The sequence below is a fragment of the Phaethon aethereus genome (genome assembly GCF_964289735.1).
Source record: "Phaethon aethereus genome assembly, chromosome: 9".
In the NCBI taxonomy this organism is placed as follows: domain Eukaryota; kingdom Metazoa; phylum Chordata; class Aves; order Phaethontiformes; family Phaethontidae; genus Phaethon; species Phaethon aethereus.
The window spans coordinates 23,298,945-23,324,408 of record NC_138585.1 but is presented as its reverse complement, the minus strand read 5'-3'; the positions used below and the strand labels follow the sequence as shown (position 1 = coordinate 23,324,408).

The 25,464-nt window shown below is 50.5% G+C and overlaps 1 protein-coding gene across 8 annotated transcripts in view; it reads right to left on the bottom strand.

The window, feature by feature from the left end:
* Positions 1-3,624: 3,624 nt before the first annotated feature.
* TNIK (TRAF2 and NCK interacting kinase) overlaps positions 3,625-25,464 on the bottom strand; it is a gene marked incomplete at its 5' end in the record, with an annotated part of 164,796 nt that continues 142,956 nt past the window's right edge. For all 8 annotated transcript variants that reach the window (XM_082003813.1, XM_082003814.1, XM_082003817.1 and 5 more), the window contains 12 exons: positions 3,625-6,050; positions 8,500-8,639; positions 9,423-9,582; positions 10,826-10,975; positions 12,480-12,580; positions 12,845-12,979; positions 14,401-14,544; positions 14,831-15,001; positions 15,592-15,706; positions 18,855-19,019; positions 21,225-21,351; positions 24,530-24,714. In XM_082003813.1, the coding sequence (XP_081859939.1) occupies positions 5,967-6,050; positions 8,500-8,639; positions 9,423-9,582; positions 10,826-10,975; positions 12,480-12,580; positions 12,845-12,979; positions 14,401-14,544; positions 14,831-15,001; positions 15,592-15,706; positions 18,855-19,019; positions 21,225-21,351; positions 24,530-24,714 (1,677 nt within the window). In that variant the 3' untranslated portion in view covers positions 3,625-5,966. The remainder of the gene's footprint in view (positions 6,051-8,499; positions 8,640-9,422; positions 9,583-10,825; positions 10,976-12,479; positions 12,581-12,844; positions 12,980-14,400; positions 14,545-14,830; positions 15,002-15,591; positions 15,707-18,854; positions 19,020-21,224; positions 21,352-24,529; positions 24,715-25,464) is intronic.

Below are 25,464 nucleotides of genomic sequence, written 5' to 3'. Positions count from 1 at the left end.
GGTCTCCTCCGGTAAAGTAAAACTTTAACTGGAGGAGAAAAGTTCATTGCATTAATGCGGGTATTGATTCCGGCCGCAGCACCTGCATTCCCCTCGGGTTGGCGTAGCTGCAAGGGGAGGGCCCCGAGGTTGAGCTTTTTGAAGTTTTTCCCCAATATTTGTCCTTCCAGCTGAGATCTTTGCCCGTCGTCTTTGTTTGCTTGCTGTGTGTGGATACCCCGGCATTTACAAGCACCGTTTCTTTGCGTTGCGGTTCGGTGCCTCCACGCAGGGGCTGGCAGTGTTAGGCAATTAACAGGCTGCTCAGGTTTGACTCAGAAAACAAATGATAGCCCTGACCAACATCCCAAACTGAAACCCTCTGGCACCATGAGACTCCTGGCCAGGACCGAACACCCTCCCGCGTCCCCCTCCGGGACCCCCATTCCATGGTGGGCACCGGCCGGCAGAAGATGATGCTCTTCCCCCCTGCCCTCCCCAGCCCACTCGGGGCAGTTTGAGGGGGCAAAGGCCACCTCCCTGCCGTACGGAGCGCGCAGGGTGGCCTTGCCATGGCGTGTAGCCCGTGTCTCCCCACTGTGGCTCACGGAGGGGGGCTTCCCTGGGAGGGGTGTGGGGTGAGGGCAGGGGACGGCTGGGGCATCGCTCGCTTCCCGAGGAGTGGCCCATCGACTTCCACAGAAACTTTGGATAGCAAAAGCTGGAAGCCCCCCAGGTCTGCTGGCAAAAGGCATGAAGTTATCCTGGGGCTCTCCCATCCCTTCCCAGCCCCTCTTACCCTCCCTGCCCAGGCGGGTGCCGGTGCCCAGGGCTGCCTCCCCTCTGAGGCCAGCTGGGCTGTAATACCCTCCTCCAGAGCCTTGCCCCGGGCAGTCTGAGCACGTGTTTAACCCTCGGTGACAGTAACAGACCCAAGTCCCTCTGTTTTTCTGAAGGGGGTCTGGACGCGGGCGTGCCGGTTAGCAGAGGCCAGCTCGAGGCTGGTTCCGAGGCTCTCGGATGGGACAGGGCGGTGCGTAGATCTGCCTCTGGCTGCAGCCACTTCCCAGAGGGGCTGTCGGGGCATCACACCTTGGCTGCTTGCTCGGAGAGCCGACGCGCAACGCTCCTACGTGGCAGAGCGCCGCGCCTGGCTCCACCAGGATGAGCGATCAGCCCGTCTAATCTCCCGCGTGTTTGGCAGCTGCTTGTGGGACCGCAGGGAACGCAGCACGGCTCAGGAGCAATAGCGGCCTGTCCCACGGCTGGCAGTGAAGTGATTTGACCAAGGGCGCAGAGATCAAAAGGGCAAAGGGGAGATGGCAGCTGGCCCGCTGGCATCTTCCTTGCGGAGCCAGCCCTGCTGTCCTCATCTTCACCACTAGGACCCCAGCTTTGCCAGCCTGGGGCTTGCTTGTGCTTTCTCTTGTCCATGTTCAGATGATCTTTGAATACGTCTGAGGGTAACAAGAGCATGTGTGCTTCCCTTGCCAGGGCAAACAGCATCAGCCAGGTGGATTCACCCCACAGTTACTCAGGGGACGTGGGGTGATGCAGAGGTGAAACATCCGGCTGGCAAACCTGGGTCTCCACACGCGTGGCTGAGCACCGCCGTGGGTCCCGGTGGCTCCCAGCCCGCGGGCGTCACTGCCGTTCCCAGGTGAAGCGCCGCAGAAACACCAATTTCACTGTTTTCGGGACAGCAGCACACGCCGCACCCCCGCCAGCGCTTTGCCCAGTGCCGCAGGGTTTTGCGGCTTTTCTCCGGGGCTCCCGGCAAGAAGCTGCTCCAGACTGCTCTCATAGCTTCTCCTTGCCCGAGTGTGCAAAACAGGGAAATGCCAGGAATCCTAAACAGCATCCAGCCCCTTAACCCTGGTTGACTGCACCTTGTAGCATGAATCTTAGGGTTTCGTGATGGGCATCACTTATATTATTTGCAAACAACAGCGCTCACAGTATTGCTAAGTACGTCACATTGATAATGAGTAAGAACTATGTACAGTGCTATTGTCATGCAGAATTGCCTTGCTTATTGCCTACTATAATTGGTGTTGTTGCTAAATCTAATGCTATGTGATAAAAGCAGTGGGTTAAAGTTTATGGCCGGGCTTTGCTTTTGAAAACTGAACACGCTGTCACATCAGTGGAAGTAATTTAAAGATTCCATAAGGACAGTGAGGCTTTCTCTGCGGCCGGGGCAATTTGCACGCTGCCTCTGGGTCATCCAGAGGCAGCTTTGATGTTAAAAAAAAAGGAAAAAAAGACAACATAAACCGAAACAAAAAGAAAAAAAAAAAAAAGGAAGATCCAGACCATGAGGGTGTGGCTCTCCAGGTAAGAGCAGGCTGATGAGGCACATCAGCACAAGGTGATGATGTGTGTGATACATGTTCGTTTTCTCTCTATATATGCGCGGCAGCCGGGGCAGGCAGCAGTGCTGGGGCCACCCGTGGGACAAGGGGACACTCTCCCAGCTCTGGCTGCTGCAGTGTCTCCCAGAAAAGAAAAACTGGGAAGCAAACCCAGCAACCCTCTCCTGCGGCGGGTCGTGGCAGCTGGATGGGAAGCGGCAGCCCTGCAGCGGTTCGCAGGGCAGCAAACAGATGCCGCGGGGGCACAGCAGCTGCGACAGGCGTCCTGCGCCTTGAACCGCGTCCTTCTTGCCGAGAAAATCTCTGCTGCATCTCCTTAGAGGAGCAGTGTCCCCAGGCGGGTGGCTTATAGTGCTGGGCACCGGCACGGTATGGCATGGAGGTCCACCCCACACCTTCAGGAACAAGCAGATTCAGTCCCCGCTGCTGCTCACTGCTGGCCGACGCGATGCTCGCGCTGGCCCCGACTACGTAGCGTCAACGTGCGAATTGTTGCGTGAGCAGACACGGACCCGTGTGGGCTCAGGTCGAGACAAGGAATTGCAGCACAACAGCTTCAACCCTTTCCAGCAACCAGCACAGCTCTGTGGCCAGGGTCACCGTCGGCATCCCCCTTCTGTCCCAAAATACATCATACGATCAACCCCAAAACCATCTCGCGACAGGAAAAATGCCATGTGATCGTCATTGTGAAACAGTTTTGAAAAGATGTTCAGTTCCCACGAGGAGCTGCTATGGCCTTACCTCCGAGCATCCTTTACCTCCGGCATGGTACCCAGCGTCTTCCCGGTGTCGTGCGGGGGGGGAACCCCACGTCCGAGCACGGCCTCGCGCCGGCTCTGCGGCGTTTCTTTCCTTTACCACGGAAGGTACGACTCGTCCCGGGAGTTCATGCAATATCTCGCAGCAATTCTGTAAATAATTCAATCTGCAACAGGCTCAAGTGACTCCTGCACGCAGACACATTATTTCTCTTTTTCCTCCTGCAACACTGCTCAGCTGAACAAATAAGTCCCCCTTCGTGGGCAAAAACTCCCAGAAACACCGTTTTAAAAAGGAGCCCCAGGTTTTATTTCTTTAAACACTAAAATTAAGTAGTTTCTGATAGCACTGATCAGCCACAAGCATATTTTACTTACAACAAAAGACAAGCAAATCAAAGCCAGGAATATTTGGAGGGGAAAGCATGTCTGTATAATAATCGGGGGCTGATTTTGTAGAAGTTTTCAGGTGATGATGGTCTGTCAAGGCATCCCTCGGCCGCTGCTGGCTGCCAGGCGGCACCGCAGGGGACGTGCCCTGTGCCCCTGCACTCGTCCTGCCCAAGATCTTCGCCTTCCCGAGACCCTCCAGGCAAAACCGTGACTTGGAGCCCTGAAAAGCCCCTTAACCGTTAGCAGGTCATGGAGGTAAACACCCCAGGTTTTATGTGCAAAAATATAAAAGGTTTGATGTTGTAGTTTTGTGTTTTATTGGCACCGGATATACGTTTGCTCCATGGTACGTCCATGTAGGCACTCCCCAGACAAGACTGAGTTAATATTGGCGTCTTAGGCTTTTTGTTTCAAATAACTCTATGGTTTTAAAAAATACATTCACAAACTACCTTATATTTAAACACAGTGATTCCCTTCTATTTTGTCACCATACCCAAAAATCCTCAAAAAAAAAAAAAATTACCATCCATAGCCGTGTATTTGTCACTTCAAAGGGGACAAAAAAAAAAAAAAAGAGTTACCAGTTTGCAACATAATAAAAAGCTATGGGCTTTATTTTATTGATATTTTAACCACAGAGGAAATATAAAGAGCTGGTGGCAATCAGTGTCTGGGATGGGACTTGTATGGGGCTTTAACTCCAGCATCGCGCCGTTACGGCCATCACTATGTTTCGCAGGGTCCGTAGCCAGGCGCCGGGCAGGCGAGGAAGGTGCCCCAAAAGCACCTCTTGCCCGCGCTCCTCTGGACGCCGCGTCGCGCCGGGAGACACGCCGGTACCGAAGCGCAACGCCCTGCCCGCGCGGGTACCGCTGCCGCGCAGCCCTGCCCGCGGGACGCTTCGGGCGGCCCATCCCGTCCCATCGCCGCCGCCCCGCAACGCCTCTTACCCTCCGTAAAGATTCAAGTTTGACCAAGTCCTGTTGATTTAATCATTTTTTAATAAAGCCATCGTTACTGAGTACACCAAGATTGCCAGTTAAGCTCTCTATATGTCGCTGGAGGTAACAGCGCTGTGATCAACAGCGGAATGGGGGAAAAAAAAAAAAAAAAAGAAACCAAACCAAAAAACAAACCCCAACCGAAACGAGGTAGGTTAAAACCAGCAACACAGACCTTGTTATGCGACACCCCAACACCACAGGCGGCCATGCTTGCAGCTACTGAGAAAGAAAACCCCAGATACGCACCGAAAACGGAAATCAACTCAGCAGAGTTTATAAGGACACGATTCAACCTGAACTAAACACACACACACGGTTCGGCACAGATGTCGTCTTTCACTGTATGTTGGGTAATTCCTAGGGAGCGGAGGGGGCGGAAAACGAAGAGAGAATCAGACCCTCGGCTGAAGAAACCACACATATATATTTTTTTTTAAGCTCTTTACAAGCCCAATCCAGCAATGTGGGGGACGGGCAGCTCGTTTCATGGTCCCCGTCCCCGTGCCGGCTGCCTCCGCACGCCAGCGCCCGGCTCCGGGCTCGGGGGGGACGAGCACCCGCAGCTCGCGCCGGCTTCGGCATCGGGGTCCGGCACCTGCGGCATCCCGGGAGCCGTCTGCGGCCGCAAATCCCGCCTTGGGGGCGAGCGCCGGGCTCCTCCGACCGCTCCGCCGTCCTCTCCTCCGATCCCCCGTCCCGGCGCCGTGGCCAAGCCCCAGGGCAGGCGGCACCTCCAGAGCAACAACAAATGGCACCTCTGTCCCTATCAAGACACACCATTATGTGAAGATCCATATAGAAATATGGATTGACAGACTTGACAAAAATGGTAGCTGATTTTTATTAGTCTAAGGCTAGTAGTTTAGCCATTTAAAATCCATTTCCCAAAAGAGGGGAAAAAAACCTATTATTTTTTCTCTTCTTTAAAAATCCGTTAAGCCGTTGCTGCCAAAAGCAACATGTAAATGTTGGTGAAGGCAAAAGATTTCTAAAATTACCCAGCTATACGGTTATGGCCTTCATCACAAAGATAAAAGGTACATTTATTGTGCTGTCTCTCACCAGATTTAATTGGTAACTTTACAACATACTATATATTTGATGCTAGCAGGCAGACAGAATTAAAAACAGACCTTTTGACACTGTTTCTTTCCCCGTTCTTACAAAGTAGGGGACAAAGAAAAAGTAAAATTAAAAAAAAAAAAAGAAAAATAAAGGAAAAAAACTCATAACCCACTATAACACAGCGTAATCAGGAGACCTCTGGGGGTCCAAGCGCGAAAGTCCATCCCTGCCCGCAGCCCCTGCCCCGGGGCTGACGGCATCGGGGGAGTGTGGGGAGCAGTGTTCCTCGGTGCCCTCCGCATCTTCCTCTACAGTGTTAGTCCACATGTTTAATGTCCTTTAAATTAGAAATAATGCCATGGCGGTGAGTGCCAAGTGCTCCTCTGTTACCAGTTCATCATGGAGTTTCTGTTGAGGGTCATGAAAAACACTTGGCTGCTTCCTCCTGATCTCACCGATGCAAAAAATACCTGTTTGGAAGCAAAAAAACCCTTATTCATGATTTTTATTATTACGAGAAAAAGTCTGTTAACTGTCTCAGTGAGCGAGGAAAGCAGGAGCTGCCCCACACCCCGTGGTCTCCTCCGCCTAAACCTCCCTGGCTGCTCGTGCTCTCCGGATGACGGCAGAAATTTTACGCAGACCCACTGCCCGGTTCTCAGTTTTCCGTGGAGCTCAGGGGCTGCAGCTAACCCATGCAAGACTTGGATCAAACCCAACCACTAATTAGTAAACACGGTAATAAAACTTCCCTTGCTATCACTACCAAAGAGAGCAAGGTTTGGAACGCCTTAGAAATGCCAAGTTTATCTATTTTACTGCCATGGCAGCATTTATTACGCAACATTAATAAGACTGCTGTCAGTGGTTTGGCTCAACATCCTGCATGGGAGTTTGAAATGGTTTTCTTTTGAAAAGGTATTTCAGCTGTTTCTGAAAATAAAGCTTGGGAAAACGCCTTTCCTTCAATATGCTCAAAGCACAGGAACGTATCGGGACTCTCCATGAAGAATAAACCTTTTGGTGCTTCTGTCAGGATCCGCCAGCATTTGACCCCACTGAAAGTCTTAAAAAATAAGTTATAATTTGCAAATATTTAAGGGGACAATCCGAAGCCTCCGTCCTTTTTAAAACCAAAAATTATTCCATCTTCACACAACTTTACTCATTAACTATTTATCCTTTACTATCCATTAACTAGAAAGAGAAACACCTGTAATTAGAATTTCAAACCCACCAGTGATCAGTTGGTTCCAGTATTTTAGAAAGATTGAGGTGAGTTTTTTTCCAGTTTTCTTAGAAAAGAAAGAAAATCAATAGGAGCAAACCACAAGAACGACCCTTTAAAAAAACACTATAAAACCTGCAGAGTTAAGTACTCGAAAGTTAGGAAAAAAGCAAACTAGGGGTATTTGGGCAACTTAAATTCAGCTACTTGGGCGGCTTCCCATGGTATACTCAACTGCAAGGTTAGGACCCATCTTTTCTGCAGAGCTCCAGCCTAACTCCATGCAACAGGGAGGGCAACGCTCAGAGAATGAGCAGCTGTTCGGTGAACGGGTCATGGCCTCAAACCTTATTTATTGCACATTATGAACCCTGCTCTGGGGACAGGACAATCAGCTTCTTCACGTGTTTCGTGCTTGTGCTCGTTACGAAAGAATTCCCTGCTGCATGGTCCTGATTCATCACGGTGAAACCTCATGGGATGAGAAGATACCAATAGCAGAAACGGACCTCGGCATTCAACCACCTTCCACACAAATATTGCTTTTCCTTCAGCAGCTTCTCCTTCCCTCATTCCCTGCACCCCTTGCCCGTCAGCAACACCCGCGGCAGGTGTCATCTACACAACAGCTGCATCCCCAGGCAACTCTGGTACCTCTCCAGAGCAGTATTTATCCGTGCTGTCCACAGAACAAGATGGGGCTTGTCCTGGTGCCAGCTGGGATAGAGTTAATTTTCTTCCTAGAAGCTAGTATGAGGCTATGTTTTGGATTTGGGATGAAAATAATGTTGATAACTGATGTTTTCAGTTGGCGCTGAGCAGTCAAGGACTGTCCAACTTCTCATGCTGGCTGGCCAGCGAGGAGGCTGGGGGTGCACGGGAAGCGGGGAGGGGACACGGCCAGGACAGCTGACCCAAACTGGCCAGAGGAATATTCTATACCAGACAACATCATGCTCAGTACATAAACTAGGGGAAGAAGGAGGAAGAAAGAGACATTTGGAGTGACGGTGTCTGTCTTCCCAAGTCACTGTTACGTGTGATGGAGCTCTGCGTCCCTGGAGATGGCTGAACCCCTGCCTGCCCGTGGGGAGTGGTGAATGGATTCCTTGTCCTGCTTTGCTTGCGTGCGCGGCTTTTGCTTTACATATTAAACTCTCTTTATCTCAACCCATGAGTTTTCTCACTTTTACTCTTCTGATTCTCTCCCCCGTCCCACCATGCGGGAGTGAGCAAGCGGCTGCGTGGGGCTCGGTTGCCGGCTGGGGTTAAACCACGACAGGCTCCATGGAGAGAATAGTTTTAAGATCACAAAACTAAAAATGCATCAAAATGTTTCTGCACCAGAGCTCAAATCAGGGTCACTGACACACCCTTAGTGCTACTATTTCTTAGCTTTTGCAGAGGTTACTTGGCAGCCTCAATAGTTAACATTCAGATGCAAGACTTGGGAGAAAGTCAAGCCAAGTCAATGCAAACCTTAGCTTGAGGAGGAAGAGATCTTGCAGATCTTCCCACCACAGGCCGAGGTCTCCATCCACTGGAGAAAATTAATTGGGAGTGGGTTTATGGGCACTGCTTATTAAACAGGACCTTCAGATTAATTATTAACCTCAAGATAAACCAGACTTAAAGTCTAAAAGTAGCTGTAGCTGTAGCTTTAAGCATTTAAAACTCTGAAGTGGACTTACCTTATCATTTCTTTCACATAGAAACTTTAACCTTTGAGCTCGCTTGTGCATAAATACTCCATCCAAATGTCCCGTCTCCACTGACCGGATTTCAATAGCTTTCTCTCCCCAGCCCATTATTTGATTGGAATGAATGTAGGCTGTCAAAAGGAAGCGTTTGGTAGGTGTTACAGCGTGTGTTGAGCTAAATACTACGCAGTGGGCAGAAAAGCTCTCATCAGCTGTTACTCAAAGCTTACGTAGATCAATGGCAGAGCTCTGACTGCCAGAGGCAGAGGGATAACAGAATCATAGAATCACAGAATCTTTGGAAGGGACCTTTACAGGCCATCTAGTCCAACCCCCCTGCAGTGAGCAGGGACATCTTCAACTACAGCAGGTTGCTCAGAGCCCCGTCCAACCTGACCTGGGATGTCTCCAGGGATGTGGCATCGACCACCTCTCTGGGCAACCTGGGCCAGGGTTTCACCACCTCACTGTGAAAAATTTCTTCCTTTAGCCTCTACATAGTAATTCTCATCCAGAAATCGCTGAGTAAGTTAAACAGAAGAAGTATCACTTCTTCCTACTTCTGTGGGTGAGAAGCCGAGCACTGCCTTGCCTCCATGGGGCATGGAGCTGAGCAACAGCAGAGCAACCCAAGTGCTCCCAGCTCTGCACTCAGCCCCCAACACAGTATCTCACCAGTCCAGCAGCTCGTATTATCTTATACTTAAGATGAACTAGAGCTCAAATCTTCAAGAAGTCACTTGCTCTTATTGCACAGGACCAACGAGTAGAAATTCAGCAACTGCATCTCTTATCTGGCTGAGAGAAATCTCCTTTGATAAACAAAAGCCCAAATGACTCCATCTCAGCATCCTCGACTCCTCATCTTACTTGTCATTTGTACTTTATGAGGTGAAGAGGAAGGGTTGACCTACCCACAGAAGTAGGCATTTCTCCCCACTGGAGCACCACGTCTTTAGTTATCCGTCCATAGGTGTTCACATATACGCCTTCATCCTCATAGCACACAAGCATCTCCATCCCGTCTGTTTTAGGCAGGATGACAATGGCGTGAGGAGTAATATTGCCCTGAATCTGCAGTTAAAATAAACCCTGAAAGTCAGAATTACATTGAATGGAGGAAGGGGCAGGGGGAAGGGAACAGAGCCTTAGAGAAACAAAACCCCAAACCAACCCAAGAATAAAACCCTCCCTCGATTCAACGAACAGGCTTTCAGAGATAAGCTCGAAGGGGAATAAACTGTCATGTTGTCATGTTTACCCTACCATCAAAGCTGTCTGATACGTCAAGGATAAACAGGTTCATCAATTACAGAGAGATCACAACATATATGTGCCCAAGACCGATGGCTGACACTTGACTGTAACACAAGTAAGTGACTGCTGCCTGATGAATCCATCTCCTACTCAAATTAAGGCAAATAAACCCAGAATTTTACAGGTAGCCCTAGGGAGGAAATATTCCCCTTTTTTTAGCAATCAGTCTCTAGCTCTGAGGGCAGCTACGGTGACTTTCCACCCATGTCTGCCCTTCCATAGCTAAGACAACAAAACCACCCCAAGCTGCCCCAGTATTTCTCCCTATGCTTCTTGCCAGCTCTTGCAGAGGAGGCTCTGCTGCTCAGATCAGATGCAGCAGTTCCTGGATTTGGTTAGTGACTCAGTTTCTCCTAGACCAGTTTCTCATGCTGCTTGGGCCAAAAGCATGGATAGAGCTTAAGGGAGCCAAAATCTTCACCTACCCTATTTTTCGTAGCACTGCTTCTTTCTTGAAATAGCTAATGGACTTGAGAGAGGTCCTGTGACAGGTCCCTGCTGTCAGGGGGTTTGGGAGTTTTGAGCAGCAGGCTTACTGAGATTTGGGCTGCCCTAATCCTGCAACCCTCACCTGGGCAACTGCACTGCCTCAGCAGGAACGAGTACACCTGGGACACCACGCAATGGGACAGCACGCTGGGCATCCAGCTCTTGGTGGGTCTGTGTTGCCCAAGAACAAAGAACCTGGTTTCACGGTATCTTGCGCTACAGAGCGCTCCATTACCTCTCCATGCAGTGTATGGACAGATTCTCCTTTCTGTGGGACATGCTAACCTTAAACCTGACTGCTCGGGCATGAGGACAGGAACAGCTTGTGCGAATAATGAATATGAAGTATGTGATACCTCTGAGTCTTCCTTAAGTGAGTATCAATGAAGATGGCACCAGAGAATGTCATACCCATGGTCAGGTGGTCACCATTTCTGAGCCACCAAGGGCCTGTCCAGACCTTGCCAGTGACCTGCGTTAGTCACGCAGCAGCACTCCCCCGTGTACTCACGTGAGATGGTATGTAGATATCGTAAGAGTTCCCAGAATCTACATCAATCACATGGAAACCAGTGTGTGATCCAAAGATAACCTTGAGTCTCTGACCCTCTTCTACAGTGAGATCCACAAGCAACGGCTTGTGCTGGAGATCTGCAAAAGACTTTCATAATCCCTTCAGTGAGCATCACAGAAAACCAACAAATCCCCACAGCAGAAGCCTGATCTGGTTTTGAAATCGTATTTGTTTGACTGTGTTTCCTACTAAATATGTGGTCATTTATATTCCTGTCTCTCTGTTCCTATGTCAGATGCCTCAGAGGGAATTACCCACTCGCTCCAGCCACCCCAGCAGATAAGTGCTCACCCTTGCCAAGCACAGCTCCTTTTCCCCAGGAGCCCAAGGCCAGCCTGAGGACTTGGTCTCTAAAGAAGGTGACAGCTCAGTTTTACATAAGCGCACGTACAGGCAGCGTGCAGGGACCCCTGCAGCGGTGCTGCTCAGGCTAACAAGATCAAAATCTGCAAGAGAGCTGTGAGCACCCACTCCCCTCTCGGCAGGGATCACTGCTCTGGTTTGGGCAGCTAAAATGAGTCAGATTAGCAAAGACCGACTTATCCCTGTTCAATTTAACCTGCTGGATGCAGGCTGGGACCAGCTCCCTGGCAGGGACTGATCCAGGACAGAGCATCTCTCCATGGCTTAGGTCCTCAGCAGGAGGGTGAAAGGCTCCCAGGGAGAGAAAAGGGCTCCCAGCTCCCTGTGCAAGGACCACTCTGACTCCTGACAGGGAAAATCAGGGGGTGGTATTTCCCACCGTCCCAACAGATCCCTGCCTACACGGCAAGGCAAGGATGCTCAGCCTGCCCAGATGGGAGAAGCAGCACCAGGAGCACCAACCAGCATCCTCACCAGAGCCGGCGGAGGCTGGATCCCAGGCTGAGCTCTCCATGTCACTGAGCCCATTTATTCTGGCTTTTGTTCAGAAAAAGCAAATGTGACCTAATACTGAATAAGCCCATTTGTTCTGGAAGGATGCAAAATGAGATTACTCAGCATGAATGTCTCCAGAAGGCATTGCCCCTTGTGACTTGTCTCTGCACAGAGCTTAGGATGGAAAGTGCTTTAAAGTACTAAGTACAAAATACCCGCTGGCAGGTTATAGAGGAGAAAGGTCTCACTTCCTCAGGAGGAAACTGAGGTAGATGAAAAGGGAGAGAGAAAGAGAAGGAAAGAGTGGGTCCTTCTCCTGGATTTTCTGTCTTGAAACAGAATCCACACTGCAGAAGGGGAGAGGACCTTGCAAAATAAAAATGGAAAATAATGCCAACCTGTTTTCATACTCTACATGAAAAATTAGTCAGAACTTACTTAAAATAAACCCCTGAAACAGCCCCCCGCAAAACCCCAACTCGATTTTACTCATGGACATTTGGTCAGCTTTCTGCAAACTTCCCAAGGAAAGCCTGCCAGCAGAAGCTAATACTAATGCTTAATTGCTAGCCGTAAGCAGAACGTATCCCATCTCTTCAGCCAGAATGTATCCCATCTCCCATGGCTGCCAGGCATCCTGCTATGTACGCAAGACACTTTTTTGCTCTGAATAATACAGAAATCTCACGTATTTACAATTACAGAGTGTATTTTGGTTAAAAGATTAACATACCTTAAATGCCATAAACTTATGATATGGTTTAGGAGCCCAAGCGTAGATCTCTACAGCATTTTTTAAGGCAATCACCAAAAACTTGATTCTTTCATATTTCACTAAAATAAAAATAAAACCAATATAAAAAACATTCATTTTCTTTCCAACAAGACTGAACAACTCATCTCCAGGAACAGCTTCTCAGGCTACCTCTCTGTTGGTTCTCATTTGGCAAAGTGTCCACCCAATACATATAGATGAATACCAAATTTCTTTGCGGCTGTGGTCTACCCATACTTTTAAGAGAAACTGCCAGGTCAGACCCAGGATTAGAGAAAAAAAATGCATTCCTCCAGACAGCTTTTTCCAGAGAGGTCACTCACCAACTTTGTAGTGGATGCATCCCTCCAGGTCCCCGACGGTGATCCAGCCCTGCTTCTTCTCCACTTCTGGGTCGTTGTGTAAAATCCTGTTCCTCAGCCAGGAGAGATAGTACACGCGCAGCTTGTTCTTCTTTCCTGTTGGCAAAAGAAACTTCCCTTCAGAGCAGTGCACGTGTGCAGGGGAAATCTTAAGATTTCAGTGCTTATTTTCACTCACAAGGTGATAAATTCGAAGCTCATTTCACAATGAAGCTGAAAATAGTAATTCAGTTGTTGTGGTGGGTTTTTTTTTCTCTTGGGAAAAAGGGTATGGAAAGCAGAGCCCAGACCTCTGCCTCCCTGACTGCGGGTGGATGCTGGAAATGTTCCTCCTCCTATAAATCAGTGTCCACGGAAAGACAGTGGGGCACAGCGGGGCCGTGACCCCAGCTCTCTTTCCGCTCCAATGCCTGATTTCTTTCCCTCTCTTCTCTTTCGTACAACATTAATTCCACTCTGGAGCTGAGACACGAGCTCTCAGGCTGCGACACGCGCCGCTATTTGCCGACAAGCCCGGTGCTGGGCTCTGCAATGCTGAGGGGCTGCCAAATTTCTGCATGTCTCTTGGATGGCTGCTCCCTGCTGCTGCAAAGCCCCCGCCACAGGGACAGCCCCCCACAGCTCGCACTGGGGCTGGTGGGAGAGTACCCAAACCATAAACCCGGGGCTCTATCCATTCATCTCCCAGCCCTTCCTGCAGCTGTATCCCCCAAACCACAGGGGAGCTGCAGAGATGGCAATGATGAAGCAGCAGTTTTGAAGAGCCCTGTCTGAATGGGGGGAGCAGGAATCTGCCGGGGAATGCAGAGCGAGCCCAGGGGGGTGCTGAACAACACGAAAGTAAACAGAAGGACCATATCAAGCGATTTTCCTAACGGGCATTTCTCTTGCTGTCCTCCGTGAGCTTTGCAGGGTGGGTATCGGCAGGAGGCTCTGCCCCAGCTCCGCCACCCGTATGCTTCACGGGGATGCTCTGCAGGGAGGGTGCTGGGCGCTCTCCGGGGAGACTGGACTACAGGGTTTTCGCTTTTTTGACAGAAATCACCCCACGAGTCTGATCTCAGAGCTCTGCGGCTCCTGGCTGGACCCAGGGACGGCAACACGCCCGTGGCCCTCGCAATGCTCGGGGCACCAAGCACAGGCATGGTCTGAGCTGAGGCCCTGAAGCCATAGTTCATGGGTCCCTTGGCTAGTGCCAAAGAAACCCAAAAGCAGAGCTCCCTGTCCCCTCGAGCCGTGATTTCCCGCCCTGCTGGGGTACCTGCCTGTACCCTGCACCCTCCCCTCCCTGCTAAAGGAGGATGGAGCCTTGCAGATGAAGTGGAGCCGGCAGGCGAGGGGAGCAAATCGCTCTTGGAGACATTCTTGCAGATCTAACGCCTTTGACTCCGGAATAAACCACCTCCAGCCTCCCCTGGGAGCCTCCCTCTGACAGTGGTGAGCAGGTTTCGTCTGAACTGGAACTGCTCGAGAATACGGCCAAGGTTAAGGATGGGGTGAAAGCACGAGAGACGTACCTGATATTGTCACGAGGACGTTAAGACCCTCGAGTACGTCCATCTGTTGAAATCGTCGTCTGTTGATCAGGTTATAGACCTTCCCTTGTCCGCTTCGATCCAGCAGCATCAGGCCATTTTCTGTGCCCACCAGGAGATTGACACCTGAAGCAGAGAATGCCATGGGCACCGGGAGCCATGGCTGCTCCCAAGGACAACAGCCCCAGCTCACCTCTGCTACCACCGAGAGACTGATCCCAGCTAAGGCTGTGATCTTCCCATGAACATGAAGGGTCACTTTTACAGCGCAGGGACTCGGCGACATTAGCCTCGCCCGGGACAGAGGAGGGAACAACCAAAGGCTTGGTTCTGCCATGGCACATCCACGTTTCATCGCCAGCCACACGCTCTGGAGGGCTTTGCTGAGGGCACAGTGTGAGAAGGGGCTTACCCCATAAAGCAGCACAGAGTATCTCCGAGTTGAAGCGCTTCTTGTATTTCCGGATCTCTGGGGTGTCGCTGTGGGGACGGATGTTGGTGGGATTGACATTCACCACCGAGATCTTCCGGGCTTCGTTCAGCTTGGCCTGCTCCTGTCTGAGCAGCTCGCTGGTGAACAGGGCTTGCAAGGAAACACAACAAAACAGCAAGGTGTGATGGATTTATTGTATGTACCTCTTCTGTCAGGGTGTTTTTTGGAATAGGAAGACAATACTTGGTTCATTTTCTGATGTCACCACTATGTTAGGAACTATTAGTTTGAAGAGGGCTCTTCAGGATTTCCTCATGGGTTGGAACCACCACCAAACCCGTCAGCAGGCGATGTCCCCAAACCTCAGTGCTGCCTACAAAGCTGACCCGTACTATTTGATCCAGCCATTTGCAATGACTTCTCAGCAACTGCCAGCTTTTTGGAGCGATTACCACCTCCTAGTTCTGCCAGGAACATTTCTCCTGGCTGCCCAGGCAGATGAGTGGGTGGACTTCTGCTGTTCCCTGTTTTCTCCTGGACCTTTCTGGTCAGGAGAAATGGTGTTTCACTGGTGGGAGAGAAGCAGTCGGACGGAGACTGGAGAGCACAAGGATGTAGACATGAGCAATGTTTGGACATGAGTAAGTGAAATGTAGAAGATGTTCAGTGGGGTTATTCAGGCTCCATGACCTGGTTTCCATGAGGCCCTCCCCTCTCAAACCGGCCCCATTGCCTCCTACCAGCAGCAGATGACTCTTCGTCCTCATCTTCATCTTCATCAGTAGGCGAGGTCTGATACACTCTGGTGTCCACAAAAGGGGTGAAAGAGGCTTTGGTGCTACTTCCCATACCATACTGGAAAAGAAACGGCAAAGACAGAGCTCAGAGCACTGAAATAACAATAATTTTGTGTAGGTGTGTGTATGTAAGACTGTCTAATTAGCAGGCCCAGCGCCTGCCCCTGCGCTGCCCTTTCCGAGCTATGAACATTCGCTTCTCCTCTCCCATGACTGATCAGGAAACAGATTAAATTGGATTTGTGAGTGTCCACGAGCAACAGAAAAGGAGCGGAGCAGGGCCCGGCTCTGCTCTCGTCTCGCAGGCGGAAGCACAGCACAGCCATGAGACCGGTTAGCGGAGAAGCCGCAGGGCCAGGGGCAAGAGTCAGTGCAGGTACAAACCAACCTGTCTGCAGGCAGCACGCGCGCACAGCCCGCTCCGGGACGTCAGGCAGGCGAGGCTTTGCTTTTCCCCTCTCCCGCCTGCAGCCGAGGTGGGCAGGACGGCGCTGGGAGCCCCGGGGAGCCCCGGCACGGCGCAGCTGGCACAGACCGGCGACCACCAGGGTAACTCAGAGCGGGCAAAGGTGGGACTGTTGCTTTCCTTGTGCCGAAGCCAAACGCTAACCAGCACAGCCTGAGCAAAGATTTTGTTTCAACAGGCCGTGGAAGTCTATTTTAGGACCAGCAAAGCGCAGGCAGGAGAGGTCGTACAGCCGTAACACTGCTCGGCTTTTGCCACCCGTTATCTAGGGGTTTGCTGGGCTGAGCCCAACACGTTGATGCCCCCGGGAGAGTGGGGAAAAGTCAGCTCTTCGGCAAAATGCCTATTTTTTGTTCTGCTGGGCTGTTATCGCTGGTCCTCACACCCATGGCTGAGCCGGGCCCAGCAATGCCCCTCAGCACCCCAGCTGCTCTGGTTTCAGGAGGGTCTGAAGCGCTGGAGATGGGGAAGGCTTGGGGTGAGCCACGCGGTGCTTCAGGGAGAGCTTGCGGAGCGGGGGTGTTCGAGAACGCCTCCGATACTCGGGCCTACTCCAGTATTCACCCAGGATATGCTTTACACACGATCCCCGCTAAGAGCTGTAACGGCAGCAAAACCCAAGTCTTTCTGCAGCACCGCTACCGCTCACATTTTTCTTCCTTCCCTGAAGTCAATCTTCCTCAGCCCTCACGCCACCGAGTCACCAGCGTGCCGGCTGCTCCCTGCGCCCGACGCCACCGCCGCAGCCCCTGGCTGGACGGCCCGTGCCACGGGGAACGCCACCGCGCTGGCACGGGGCTGGGCTCGTACCTGTCCTCCGGCGGGTGACAAAAAGATTTAAGAGCAAAAACTTTCCAGGTGTTTTGGGGCTGGCATCCACGGGCGATCCGGCATCCGTGCCCTGTGCCTGCCAAAACCAGGCTGCGCATCCCGCTTCCCTCCCGTCTCTACATCCCTGGCAGCCTGCCTGTTTCCATAGAAATGGGATGGATTTCCAGAAAGCACATGGTAACCGAGACCCATGGAAGGAGTTAACAGCCTGAGGCAGGGAAGGCTGCAGGAACAGATACCACATTTACATACACAATATGCCATCATATTTGTGTGCCCATGTAAGATAAACTCACTATTTTGTGCTTCTTTCATATCCAAGACATCCACCTTTTTTTTCCTGCACTGGATGTCTTTTCCATTAAGTACCAACAATTCGAGGAGGGGAAAAATCCAGTATTTACAGGGATGCTCTCCAGCTGAGAGCCAGGTGCTTTCCGACAAATGCATTACGAAGAAACGCCTCATTCCAACACACGGAGCACTTCTTTTCTTTGCTCAGATTCAGCTATTCTCCTAAGAAGCTGGCATTTTAATAACTTCCAAGTCCCCTATTTAAATATTAAGGCCTCATCTTCCTCCAGGTCCTATTCAACTGCCCATGCACCTCCGTGGTGGCCTACAGAGACAGCAGCAAGCTGCAGGGTGAGGTTGTGCTCGCTCCCTTCCCTTTGCTCGCAGCACCGTGAGTCACTTGGAAGCCCGCGAACGAAATCCCCGAGTTTCCACTTACACCCACTCCTGGCTCAGTCAGCCCTAAAAATGCAGTTTTAGAAATGGAAAAGATTTTCTTGGTTGGTATTCTATAAACGAATATTTTTAAACCCAATCTTTGCATACTGTCTGCCTGCGTTTAAGCAGTCCCAGGATGACCGTGGAAGGTGTTACTTTCAGGATCAACTCTCTCAACACCGCTTTTGGAGGCAACGAGGAAACGGATAAAACCTTGAGGTCAAGTCACTCGCCATCTGTTCGTACGTTTTAGCAATGCCCAATTCCAAGCAATTTTTATTTTTATATTGATAGCAAAAGGAAGCCGTAAAATGAATACATCATTTATATGAAAGAGAATGCGAAGACAGAACTTTTGATGCCTAACCAACAAAATGATAATAAAGTAATTAAATAAAATAGCTTATTTAGCACCAAATGGGTTGATTTTTCACAGGAAAAAGAGGTCTGTGGCTGGTTCCCACAGCTGGTGATGACAAGGAAGAAACACCAATTCCCTTGTCTTATGTGCCACATCTTGTACTTTCTGGGACTTTTTATACCTCCTACAATGTTAATGTTCAATCATGTGGGCATGGTGGTGTTGGGTTGACAGCTGGACCTGATGATCTTGAAGGTCTTTTCCAACCTTAATGGTTCTGTGATTCTATGTCCCCCGTAAAACAGCTACCAGGGAGAAATAACTTTGCCATGACTGGAAACACACAGTTTCAAGGCTGTGCAGATTTTTGCCAGTCTGAAGAACCATCCAGAATTTTGTTGACTTTGGTTTTTGCTAAGCTTTTGAGTCACGTTAAGTATCAGAGATCACATGGGTGGAAGCTGGGCCCAGTTGAAGTTAATAGCATCTCTGACTCTCATAATTTTCTCTTATTTCCAAGTGCAAAAAGAAGAAAAAAGGCAGGCTTTCACATCAGCTGGCAGCATTCAAGCCATCACCACCAAAACTCCAGCTGGTGGGCTTGAGAGAAGACCTAATATGAATTTCTACCATCAGCCATAGCAATAACCCATCAGATTCCCTTGTATTTCCACTGCACTCACCCACACAGACCAGAAACAGAGAGAAGAGCCAAGAAAGCCAGGGAGGGAAGCAGGAAAGCCCCTTTACGGGGCAGAGATGTTAATACTTGTTTAAAGCGATGCAAAGGAGAAAGAAGAGCCCTCCACCACCTACTTCAGGCACCGAGTCCATGTCCTGCGCATGCGTGGAGACTCGCCCCAGGGCCTCGGTCGGCGTGCCCGCAGGCGAGTGGCTTTGCTGCACCAGGTCAGGGAGATTGATGTGACCTGCAAAGCCATTGCTGGCTGCGTGGCCAGAACGCTTTTTTTCACCAGAGGTCTGCAGAGACACAAGGCATGAGGAAGAAAGAGAAGGGAGGGGGGAGAGAAAAAGAAGAGAAAAAACCCCAAACAAACCCAAGTTGTTGGCAGTCCCCCAGTTCCCAGAGCAAGCGCAGGAGAAGGACCCTCTCTGTTTCCATCCCCATGCAATCTGGCAAGCAGCAAACCACCCCCCCACCCCAGGAGAAATAAAGACAGGATTAATCACAAAGTCAATACAGAGTCATTAGCCATGTTACAGCGAGAGACGCCTGATCACCATCGTTTTGAGACAAAGAACGCAGGGCAGATTCTGCTCCTGCCACCATGGGTGCAAACCCCATGGCCAGCTCTCCCCGCAAGTGGCCACTGGCCACGGCGGCAGCAGAATCTGACCCATTGATCAGCATTAGCCTTAACGGCTACGGCAGCGAGTAGTCTGACTGCAAATGCCAACACAGCCCCCGTCACATGTTTCTGTAACCCAAAACAGCAGTGAACAGCGGCAGCAGCGGCAGAACTTCGGCAGAACGACCAGCATCTTGCTCTGTGCACAAGGTCCCCGGGGTTCCCCTTCCTCTCCATACCCACCTCGTGCAAGACAGTGGCAGGGAAGTTTCTCCCTTCCCTGCCTATCGTTTTGAGGTATTTGCCAATTTGATGAACCCCACCTACCCGGAGCACACCAATGAGATTGTTCCAGAGAGTTGCCCATTTACTGGGATTAGTGAAAAACTCCCTCTGAACAGGCTCCCCAAGTTTCTGACCAGTCCCGACAACATTTATCTTTTGCTCGCTTGTTACCATCGCCTTCACCCACCTTGCCATCCCACCAAAGAGCGAAAGCCCTTTGCCCAAAGCCCGCCGACCTCAGTAAGCCTGTCCTCTGACGGCTACGGCGGTGGTGGGGAGCAAAGAGTAAGCACCCAGCACGAGTCTGCAGTTTGGGTTTCTTACCACGCTCCCTCCTCCCAAAGGGGTTTCCCACCCGTGGCTTTCGAACTCTTCTCCATTTCTCAAATGGCCTTGCCGGTGTGGCACGCGTTTTACAGCTGTGATGCTTAACACCAAGCTCATTTCAGAAGTGTCTGCCTGTTCCGGCGGTGACTTGTTCTTCCTGCTCAACCGCATCACCCTCCCTGCTACAAGGCTGCGCAGAGGGAGGCTGCGGGGGTCCCTGCTCTCAACAGCTCCGCACCACTGAGGGCTTAGTTAGGTGGGCTGCGCGTTGCCGCCCAGCTCCAGAAGCCAGGGAGGAAGGCAGCAAATACGCTGCGACTTCTTTTGCCACCTCCTTCCTCTCTTTCAAAGTTGCATTCATTTTTTTTCCCTTTGTATGTGAATATTTTATATGAATGGAATTAAGAATTAAAATGCTGCTCAAGCCTAGTTTGCACTTGATCTAAACATTCCTCCTTCACAATTTTTGACTTCAGCCTGCCCTCCCTCCTTCTCCCCTCCGATCCACCTCCTTTACATGCCGGCAGGAGAGCGACTCCCCCGTTTTACCGACTGCCAGAGCCTCCTGCCCCCTCATCAGGAGACCCGCTACCCGTCTGCGTCTCCAGCAGCGTCACCAGCACGTTCCAGCAACGAGGAAACCGAGAAACGCTGGGGGAGATCTTCCACAGCCCTCCCCTGCCTCACTCCTGCAGCACCATCCGTCAGGGCTGTCCCCGCCGCCGGAGCTGGGGACGGGGGCTCGCGTCCCAGCAGGACGCCCAGTGCCCCCCGCAGCCGGCTCGCTGGGCGAGCGCCAGACGGCTGGCTGGTGGGGAGGGGGCTGTGGCCCGCCCCGAGCAGGACCAGCCCCTGGTCGAAGCCTCCAAATGCTCTACAAGCACCGCACGCCTCTCAGTTACACGGTGGCAAAGGTCGGGAAGAAAAGGGGAGACTTGGGGCCAGGTTCCAAGTGTATTTACTAAATGGTGCAAATTGAAGCTAACTTCTGTTGCCTGGAGCTCTTGTGGGATTACAGCAGAGTCATTCGTACAAGCATCCTCCCCGCCGTGCCCTGGCATTACTATTCACTGCTGTTTGTAGTTCTGAGAAACATTTGCACTTGTCACATTTGCTCTGAGCGTAAATTGTATTACGACAGCACTAACGAGCACAATTTACTCAGTCATTTTGTGTTCCGGACACACAGCATTGTTAGTTTTTGTGCTTACATGGGCAAAACCTCCTGAAGATGCTCCATGGAAATACTTGTTTTACAACTTACCTCCCTCACCATTAAAGTCCCTTCCCTTGAAATATTGCTAAACGTATCTGCATGGGAAGTCTCCAGCCCATGGGTTGTCACCATTCCCAGGTTGTACGGCTCATTGCTTCCAGGAATTCCTGTTGGTCTGAGGACAGAATGGAAAAGCATTAATGACGAATACTTCCTTTGCTGAACTAGATGAAAAATCCTCTAACACAGTATTATTTCAATAAGGTAAGGCTTTGTATCTCACAGGAAGAAAAACTAGAAAATACATCCAACTTAAATGTATGGGGAAATTATTTATGTTGTCAGAAATACAGAAGCAGGGTCAGGTTGGAACACTACAGGCAGAGCTCGGAGACCAACGAGAAGGGCCCTTCTCGTCCCAAGGTGCCATGAGGGGAGCTTTGGCGAACAGGGAACGAGGAGTTGCAGTCCCGCTCTAGTTTACAGCATTTTTTCTACTTAAAAAAGTTAAAAAAAAAAAAAAAATCACTCCCTTTATTCCCCATCTCAACCCCTGAAAAGGGGACAGTGCATCAGAGCACACGATGACAGAAGGCAACAAGGGAGGGGATGGGGTTTGGAGGAGGTGCGGGCAGGAGTACAAGTTGAGTCCTGTAGCTTTCTGCTGTTTTCCAGGTGAAAATGGAGCCCTCACCCATTATTTCACCTTGAGTTCATTTCTGTGCTTCTATCTCAAGACAGAGGCTGGAATTCATTCTCACACACATTAAATTTTAGGACTGCCTGAGAGTGGATGTCGCAGGTCGTGAGCAGCCGCCGTTACTTTATTATTACATTCTTATCAGACCAGCTGCTTAAATATAATTCAAATGAAGCCAAAAGCAAATGATGAAGCGCCTCTGGATTACCCAGCCCTGCCTGTGCAGGAGAAAATGCCGGCGGTGGTTATGAAGATGTTGCTGATGAGACCTGTTACTTTGCATTTAAAAGCCATACAGACCGGTTGCTTTCCCTCACTAGGAAGTAATTCACTCTTTGACACGTCAACCCCGTGCACACCTACTTGTCAATGCGCAGAGGCTCACGAGGGAGCCTGGTAGCGTGAAAAGCCGAAGCAAGCCTGCGTTAATCAACGGGGTTACTGGCCCAATGCAAGATGTGAGCCCCGCGACCCCAAGGTGGGACCGGCTCGATGACGGATCCTCGCCTGCATCGTATCGAACGTACGACTGGACAGGCATCACCAAGGGCTCTGAACAACAGCGTGCCATACTTTTGTGGCACCTTTCACGTAAGGAGCTCACACCTTCCTACCATTAGCTTTTCAGCACTGCCAAAGGATGAGAAAATAACACAATTATTCCAGTGTTAGAAATAAGAAAGCAGAGACAAAGGAGGTTAATTTTGAGACCATACAGTGAGTGAATGAATGGCTGCGATGGCCCCAAGGTCCCAAATGTCATGGGCGCGCAGTTTCAATGTCACCCTGCAAGAAAACCCTGCACACGGGCAAGAGCTGACTTGCACAGCTCAGAGGAGAGGGAGCTGAAGGGAGTCATCATAGCCTTCAGATGGAGAAAAGGTACCTGCAGAGGTGGAAGGACTAAACGGTCCCTCCTGTGGATTGGGACACAAAGTGATGGATGGGCTTATCCCACAGCAGGAGAGACCTGGACAGAGCTGGAATGAGGAGCAGCCCAGTGCTCAGGGAGGATGCCCAGGGAAGTTTAAAAATGGGTTATACAAAGATCATTTGGAAGGTGCAGGAGAAGATGAGATGATCTCTCTCGGTCCCAGTTTCTAATGAAAAACACTGAACATAGGAAAAACAAAGCTTTGATAGAAAAATGCCCAACTACATCTAGTCTGAGCTTGAGTTAAGGTTTCTTTTGTGAAATAAGGGAGTAAAGCCAAGCATCTTCTTTTTCCCCAGACACAGCAGCGCAGCCATGCCTGCAGGTACCCCTGAAGGCTTAGACAGGGACAGAGCTCCTGCCACCTCACTGTGACAGCAAGGGTTTGCATCTCCATGTTCAGCCTCTGGGGCACGTTCATCGACAGGACGTTAGGGGACAAGCGGCGTTCGGCTGGCAGCAGGTGAGGGGCATCCATCTCACCGCCATGCCTGTTGTCCAACACCTCTGGCTGCAAAGCGTTCAGTGAGGTGTTTTATCCACGGAAAAGTGCTGTGTCAAACCCAAGGTGTTTGGTGGAAAGACTAACCACTCCTGATTAAACTCCTCCTCTGCCAGCGGCCTGAGGCCCCTTCTCGCACGCGTGACTGCCCATCCAACTGTGGCACATTCATAGGAATCCCTCCATTTCCTGACTTTCTCCAACAAATTCCAAGAGCTCTGATTTTTCCTCTTCTGCTGGAAGGAAGCTCCAACCCAGAAGCCTGGCAGTCTGCGTAGCATGGACCCTCTGGGTCTCCTTGCCACCCAGACGGCTTCCCTGCTGCTCCATGCCCCGCCACAGCCAGGTACACCTGTATCGACTAATAATTCATTTAGCAGGAAGAATGCAAAAAGAACCGATTAAAATGCAAATAATCCCCTAAAGTGTTCCCACAACTCCTCTGCGAGTTCAAAGGGGCAGGAGTTCGACCCCGCTGCCAGGCGGAGAGCCCCCAGAAATGCCCTGCAGTGCCAGTGCTGCAAAGCACAGGTGATGCTCCGTGAGCTCGCTCTGCGTGACCACAGCTGCTTTGTGTGTGTCGAAGCTATGCTGCCCTCCTCCCACATCCAGAGATACTGAGAAGTGTCCCAAGACCTATGGTGGGGACACAACAGCCTCCTGACTTTTTCATTTCAACATTTCAGTCCACCACGTTTTGCTGCCTGTGCAGTGACTGAGCCAAGGACAAAACTCAAAGACAAAGACAAAGATTCAGGATTATTATAATCCTGGCTCTACCGCTTGGCACTGGGCAGGCCACCAAGTACTGCACTTCAGCATGGCTTGATTTGGGGCAAGACCAGACTCAAGAGCAGGCAGAGCTTTAATGCGCCAACCCCGTGGGCAGGACCTGAGGCGTGGATGAGGTCAGACGCATCCACCCTGGCCAAAAACCCGCCTTGCTCATCAGCAGGATCAGGTCCATCAGCTTGGAGTCCAAGTTCACTGAACGTGCGGTGGAAATAATCCAGTTTGTCCCATTAAGTATCTCTAGTTTGGACCAGGAAAAAGACTCATCTGAGTAAATTATCCCTTGCAACTGTGACATCGTTCCCAGTGCCAGCCACCAAACACCGACGCGCTTTGGACATCTCCCGTATCACAGCTACTGCTCCTCCAGGTCACGACACGCCACGGTTTCACAGTTTGCCACCCCAAAAGAAAGCACTTCTTACATAAGCCGTGGGATGTCACTGACAGGCACAGTCCCATCATGCGTCTCGTTCTCCCCATCCTCCTCCTCCTCCTCACTGCTTTCCGACTCCTCGCTGGAGGAGGAGTAGTCCGTCACCTTCTTCAGGGGGCGATTGGTTTCTTCGATGCGCAGCTCCCTCAACTCTTTGGCTAAGGCCGTCAGATCCTAAAGGGGATGGGGGCAAGAAACCAAGAAAGAGAGGGCTGTTATATTTAAAGTGAGGAGAATGTCACATATATCTCTTCAAAAGCCAATGCTAACAGCACGAGCAACAAGAAATAGCTTTACGGAGTCGTTACAAACATGAGACAAACGTAAGACGATGTTTGTAGCATGTAGCATTTATTAAACAAAACAAAACTGATTTACGGTCACTGAAAAATCAATAGCCACCCTCTTCTTTTTCTGTTTGGAACGTGTATGTGCATATATATACACACACTTATATGTATATACACGACAAAATTATATTTGTTGGAAAAGGTGAAGTTCAGTCACCATCATAGTAAACTGGAAAACAACATCATTTCAAAGACTGGCTTGGAGAATTTCTCCTGCAGGGTTTTTCTCTTCTTTCAAACTTCTCCAAGAGACCCCATAATTGTATTTATTCTGTAATAAATGCATTTGGGAAGGAAGCAATGACAGCATCTCCTATGGAGTGGTGCAATCCCCACATCAAGAGCTGCTTCCGTGGTGAGTCTCTGCCGTCAGGCGGCTGCCGAGAGGCGGTGAGGAGCACGAGGAGAAGCGGCCAGCTCAGCCAGACTTTGGAGTCACAGCTCTGAGTAGTCAGCCACACGATCAAAAAAAAAAAAAAAAAAAAAAAAAATCCCTTGGCAGGACCCATTAAGCATTTTATGTGAAATGTGGCAGCCTACAAGCTAAGGGCAAAAAAAAAAAAAGAAAAAAGTG